General features: G+C 77.2%; 1 protein-coding gene across 12 annotated transcripts; it reads right to left on the bottom strand.

Annotated features, from left to right (window-relative positions):
- NSMF (NMDA receptor synaptonuclear signaling and neuronal migration factor) lies at window positions 1–5386 on the bottom strand (the record flags this gene model as incomplete). 12 transcript variants are annotated; one of them, XM_084259713.1, is made up of 15 exons in its annotated part: window positions 1–201; window positions 295–370; window positions 531–633; window positions 715–794; window positions 868–938; window positions 1012–1045; window positions 1258–1341; window positions 1427–1551; window positions 1669–1758; window positions 2057–2109; window positions 2457–2525; window positions 3158–3233; window positions 4130–4645; window positions 5181–5242; window positions 5316–5386. In XM_084259713.1, 15 exons carry the CDS (start codon window positions 5384–5386, stop codon window positions 104–106), a joined length of 1608 nt encoding a protein of 535 aa, XP_084115839.1. In that variant the 3' UTR covers window positions 1–103. The 12 variants fall into 12 exon arrangements, with proteins under 12 accessions (XP_084115839.1, XP_084115833.1, XP_084115837.1 ...); XM_084259707.1 differs by having other exon boundaries at window positions 2033–2109; window positions 2457–2549; window positions 4145–4645; XM_084259711.1 differs by having other exon boundaries at window positions 2457–2549; window positions 4145–4645.
- Window positions 5387–5962: the final 576 nt, after the last annotated feature.

Raw genomic sequence — 5962 nt, 5'->3', positions numbered from 1 at the left:
GCTGCGGCCTGTGCGGCCTGTGGGCAGCGGGAGGGACCCTGAGCGGCATTGGAGGGGCCCGCGGTGGCCGGTCTGGACCCAAGGCAGCGGCGGGGTGGCGGCCTCACAGGACGTCCTCCAGGTCCAGCAGCTTGGAGTGCTGGCGGCTCTTCCACAGCCGGTACAGCCGGAAGTCGAAGTAGGTCTCGATCATCTGCTTCCCTGGGGCAGGGGCGAGAGGGCGGCTCAGCGGGGGGTGCCAGAACCAGGGCTCAGGGCGCGGCCCTACCTGCTGCTGGAGGGACGCAGGCTCACCTTGGGCCGACAGCTCCAGGGGGGACTCGAAGGTGACCCTGTAAGGAGTCATGAGGGTCCTGAGGTTCTGGAACAGCTGGAAAGAGGAGGGGGCCGTGAGCTCGGAGAAGGAGAGGGGACCAGCCCAGACCAGCCTGCGTCAGGCCCGGGGGCGCCGTGGGGATGGAGGGGAGAGCAAAGGGCACCCGCGGAGAGGCCGTTCCTTGGGCGCCGGGGCCCAGAACCGGGGCGTGTACCTTCTCCCCATTGGGGTTGCCCAGGACGTAGCAGCCCATCACGTGGATGACGTTCGGCTCGGGGTTCACTTTGCTCATGAGGCGGCTCAGCCGCTTCCAGAAGCTGGAGGGGGGCAGGATCAGGCACGCGGGGGCCCCGCTGGGCCCCATCCACGCCCACCCCCCCACCCGGGCCCCGCCTCACTGGATCATGTCGTCCTCCTTCTCCACCTTGGCGAAGGTGGCCACCTTGTTCCTGAGCAGGTACAGGTGCCCGGGGCCGCCCTGCGCAGACGCAGGAGAGGGCGCTTGAGGGCTGCCCGGAGCCCCGTGGGGGCGCCCCGGGCGGGAGCCCTACCTGGCAGAAAATGAGCATCTTCCAGATCTTGGCGCCCTTGTGGTAGACGTTCAGCTTCCTCTCGATCTCCTCTGCAGGGGGAGCGGTGTGAGCGCCGGGCACCCCTCACCCCCCGGGCTGGGCCAGCGGACGCGGGGCACGTACCCAGGATGTCCTCAAAGGTGGCGTGCTCGTGGTCCTGGACAGACACAGGCCCTTCAGCGCCGCGGTCAGCACCCGGGCGGAGGGGGGCACTCACTAGAGAATGGGGGGAGCATCTGGGGGGCGTGGGGGGCACTCACGAGAGGCTGGAAGCACAGCGGGGACGCTCACTAGAGCAGGGGGAGCTCCCGGCGGGGGGGGGGGGCACTCACGACAGGATGGGGAGCACGGGGGGGGGGGGGCACTCACGTAGAGGATGGGGATGATGGACGGGTCGTCCCTGCGGATGATGGTGGGGATGTACTCGGCCCGGGGCACCTTGGACGAGATGAGCTGGGGGGACAGGCGGCTGCTCAGGCCCTGCGGGCGCCCTCCGCGGGGCAGCGGCTCCAGGGTGGGCGGGGGGCGGGGGGCTCACCATGACCTTGGGGGGCAGGAAGCCCTCCGCGGCGCACACGGCCGCCTCCAGGCCCTTCTCGGCCTCCCAGTCCGCGTCCTCGAAGGCCTCGCCCAGCGCGCAGCGGGAGCCCTGCAGGTCGCCACCTGCGGGGCGGGACGGTCAGCGGCCGCGGCCGCGCCGAGGCGGGGGCGGGGCGGGGCGGGGCGGGCGGCGGCGGCCCGGGGCGGCGGCACAAGCGCGGGCGGGCGCCGGGCACCTACTGTCGCGGGAGTCGTGGGAGGTGTCGGCTTTCATGGGGGTGGGGTCGCTCCAGGACCGGCTGAAGCTCCGCTCGCGCCGCTCGGCGAAGGCTGCGGGAGGGGCCGGGTCAGCGAGCGGGCGGGGCCGTGCGGGCGGAGGCGGGGCCTGGCGCGGGGGCGGGGCTGGCATGGGGCCGTGCGGGGGGCGTGGCCTGGCGCGGGGGCGGGGCTGGCATGGGGCCGTGCGGGGGGCGTGGCCTGGCGCGGGGCCGTGCGGGGGGCGTGGCCGGCTGGGCCGTGCGGGCTGGGAGCGGGGCACGCGGGGGGGCGGCCGGGGCGCGGGGGCCGGCGCGGGCGGGCGGGCGGGGGCAGCGCGAAGCCGGGCCGCGGAGCCCCGCGCGCCGCTTACTCTGGGCCTTGACGCGGCGGCTGCCGACCATGCGCAGGTGCTTGCGGAAGTTCCTGCGGGAGCACAGGCCGCTGAGGCCGCGCGGGGCGGAGCCCGCAGCCCTCCCGGCGCCCGGGCTCCCCCGGCGGCCGCCCCCGGAAGCCCCGGCCGCGCCCCCGCGCCCCCCTCGACGGCCGGCGGAGGCGCGACCCGGGGCCCCCTCCCGCGCCGAGGGGGCGGCCCGCGGCGGCGCGTCTGGGGCGGGGCCGGGGGCCGCGGGGCAGCGTGGCGCGCCCAGCCCCGGCCCCTCCGCCGGCGCGTCCCCAGGGCAGGGCCCGGCCAGCGTCGCCACCCCCCCCTCAGCCGCGGGCGCCGAGCGCAGACCCGCGCCGGGCCCGGTGGCGACGCTGGCCGGCCCTACCTCTGGATCACGGACGCGGACTCGCTCTCCCGCTTCCGGCGCTTCCTCTCCGCGTAGCCCCTGAACACCCTGGGAAACCAGCGCCCGTCAGCGGCGCCCGGCGGGGCGGGGCGGGCGGGCGGGCGGGGCGGGCGGCGCTGCGGGACTCGGACCCGCGGGCCGCCGGCACGTGCGCCCCCCCTCGAGACCCAGCCTCCGGCCTGCCCAGACCCGGCGCGCGGGTCCCCAGGGCGCCGCGCCCAGGCGGCCGCGGGTACTCACGAGATGCTGCGCCGAGCGGGAAGGGGCAGCGTGGGAGAGAAGACAGGGTGAGCCGCCGGCCGCTGCCCCCCACCCCGGCCGCCCACCCCGGGGGCCCCCAGAGGAGCCTGGCCGGGGTACGGGCCGTGCCCACACGGAGCCCTCGTGCTTGGGTCTGGGGCAGCAGGAGGCGCCCGCCAGGGTGCGGGCATGGGTCTGGGGAGCCTGAGGGGCCCGGGGCTGTGGCCAGCGAGGCCATCCAGGCGCAGGCAGGCTGCAGTCCGGCACCGGCGAGGGTGCGGCTGGGGCGGGGAGGGGAGGGGAGCGAGCGGGCTCTGGGCCCCGGTGGGCTCCGGGCGGCTGGGAAGGTGCGGGGCAGGGACCGGAATGCGGGTGGGGGCCTAGCTGCGGTGCTGGCACAGGGCACGCCCCGGGGGCTGGAGGGCGCGGGCGCCACTCACGCTTGCATAGTTGTGGTCGCCGTCTGAAAGCTGAAGAGATTTTCCTTGGGGAACCAGGTGCGGATGGGGGTGTCATCTGGGAAGACACAAGGGCGTGATGGGGCCCGGGCCACACAGCCTGCCGCCTGGCTGTCAAGGTGGGGGCGTCCTCAGTGCGGGACCAGCCCTGCAGCGGAGGCGGCGGCTGGCATGGCGCCACAGGCAGCGTGTGCTCAGCTGTGCAGGCGCCACGTCGTGATGCTGCTCTGGCTGCTCAGACCTCCCCACCCCCTGCCCGGCTGCCCGCAGAGCCCGGAGCGTTCCTTTGAAAGCACAGCCTGTCTCCAGGGGCCTGCGGAGAGGATCCCTCGTCTCCCTGGCAGGAGGGACACTGGCCAGACTCTCCAGAGCTACCTAGGCAGCCCAGACACTGCCCTGTCTGAGCAGGAGGGGAAGAGCCTCCCCCGTGGGGGTCTGCCATGCTGGGGGCCGCCACCCTGCCTGCCACCTTGGCCTGAGCACAGCGCTGGGCAGGCGGCTGCCTCGGGGTGCAAGTGCCCCAGGAGGTGGAGGTGCTCACTGGTGAGAGCTCTGCCCTGTGAGGGCCTCAGCGCCCTCAGGCCGGGGGTACAGGCAGCCTCGGGGCGACAGCTCTGTGGTCCTCTGAGGTGAGCGGGAGCCCACTGGGGGGCCTGGGGCAGGAACTGACCCCCTGTCTCCCCAAAGGCAGCCCACTCTGCAAATTAAACCACGTCTCCTGCCTGCTCAACGCCCAAAATCATCCCAGGCGCCCCCCGTCGACCACTCAACGTGCTGGCAGGGCCAAAGTTGACCGCCAGACGGGCAGCGCTCTGCTGAGGCCGGGGACCCGGGTGACGGCACAGAGCCTGGGGTGTGGGACGAGGCCAGGCCAGGGACTGAACCCCCGGGGACTGCCGTGCTGCGGCTGGGCCCCTGCCTGTTCCGAGGCCCCGCTGTGTCCCCGGCGCCCACGCCCGCGGCCCTCACCAGACATGCGGTCGACACTGTACATCCTCTCCAGCTTTTTGCGGCGGCTGGCGGCCTCGGGCAGCGGTGCCTGCTCCAGCCCAAAGGCCCGAGGGGAGGGCCCGGAGACCAACTGGGCGCAGCCGGGACACTCCTTGGAGCCCTGGCGGCTGCCCGCCCAGCTCTGGCAGGGCCTGCTGATGTCCTCGTGGCTGCCACCGGGGCTGGTGCGCAGGGGCTGGCTGTGGTGGTGGGGGTGCCGCTCCCGCTGCCGCCGTCCCTTCACCACGGCCAGCTCGATGGCCTCGGCCCCGGGGCTGGGCAGCAGGGCGGGCTCCCCGGAGATGGTGTACACGCGAGGCTGGGGCCCCTCCCCGGCCGGCTTCCCTCCGCCGGTCCCCTCCGAGAGGCTGCCCTCACAGCGGCCGTTGGAGACGACAGAGAGGCGGCGCTTGTTCTGGGGGGCTGGCTGCATCTCGGGGGACCCGTCGTGGCCAGAGTAGGCGTCGGCCAGCAGGTGGTCTAGGGAGAGGGGCCCGGTGAGCCGCAGCCCCCTGCCCCACCTGCCCTCGCGCTCTGCGGCTGCACGGAGTGCGGGGAGCACCCCGGGTGCCCAGGAAGGGGCAGTCGGGGCTGTGGGCCCCACTGCACGGCCCAGCGTCTCCCAAAGGGATGTTTCTGAGCCAAGACCTCCCAGGCCCGCGCCCGGCGGTGTGGGGGCCGGGGCCACAGCCGCCTGGCCCCGCGCAAGGCACAGGCCGTCCTCCCGCCGCGGCCGCGCGCCCAGCGCCTCCCCGCCCCCCCCCCCCCCCCCCCCCCCCCCCGCCAGCTGGCCCCCCGAGACGCGGTGCCAGCCCCGGGGCGCCAGGAGGCCTGTTGCCATGCCAACAGCCCGGCTGGGTGGGTGCCATGGTGACGGGTGACTCGCAGCTCCGCCCGCGGCTCCGGGCCAGGGCGGGCAGGGGCGCGCGCCCGCCCGGCCCCCTCCCCGCCGGCCGCGGCCGCGGGGCAGCGCGTGCGAGGCCGGGTGGGCGCCGCGCCCCGGGCCGGGCCCTACCTGCGCCGTTGCGGCCCTCGGGGTGCGTCTGGGACAGGTACTCGCCGAAGGCCCGCGCCGCGCTGCAGGGACAGCGACGCCTCAGCGCGGCCGCCCGGCCCGGCGCCCCGCGCCCCCGCGGCCCCGCGCACTCACCGCACTTTGGCCGCCACGGAGGACATGGCCTCGCTGCGCAGCGCCCTCCTCCGGGAGGCGGCGACGCCCATGGTCGGGGCGGCCGCGCATCCCCGGGCTCAGAGCGCGCCCCGCGCCCGCCGCCTCCGCCGGGGTCGCCGCGCCGCGCCGGGGCCGGGGCCGGGGCAGGGGCCGGGGCGGGGGCCGGGGCGGGGGCCGGGGCTGGCGCGCGGACCGCAGCCCGGGACCCGCATGGCCGCGCCGGCCGCCCTCCGCGTCCACCGCAGCCCGCCGGCCCGCGCGCGCTCCGCCCCCCGCGTCACGCGGCGTCACGGGGCGTCACGGGGCGGGGCTCCCGGTGGGACCCCGAGGTCGCGCGCCCGCCGCCCGGGGAGGGCCCCGCGCCCGCCCTTCCCGGAGCCGCGGTGTCGCCCCCCCCCGCGCCCCCGCGCCCCCCCCCGGCCGCCCGCCCCCCGCGCCCCCCCCCGGCCGCCCGCCCCCCCCCGCCGCCCGCCCCCCGCCCCCGGCGCCCCCCCGCACCCACCGGCCGCCCGCCCCACCCCGCGCCCCCCCGGCCGCCCGCCCCCCCCGCCCCCCGCGCCCCCGCGCGCCCCCCGCGCCCCCGCGCGCGGCGCCCCAGGGACCACGGCCTGTGCGAGGCTCCGCCT

Source organism: Talpa europaea, assembly GCF_964194135.1.
Source record: "Talpa europaea genome assembly, contig: HAP1_SCAFFOLD_60, whole genome shotgun sequence".
NCBI classification, from domain to species: domain Eukaryota; kingdom Metazoa; phylum Chordata; class Mammalia; order Eulipotyphla; family Talpidae; genus Talpa; species Talpa europaea.
Note: the sequence above shows the minus strand (reverse complement) of the source record. Positions and strands in the feature narration are given on the sequence as shown.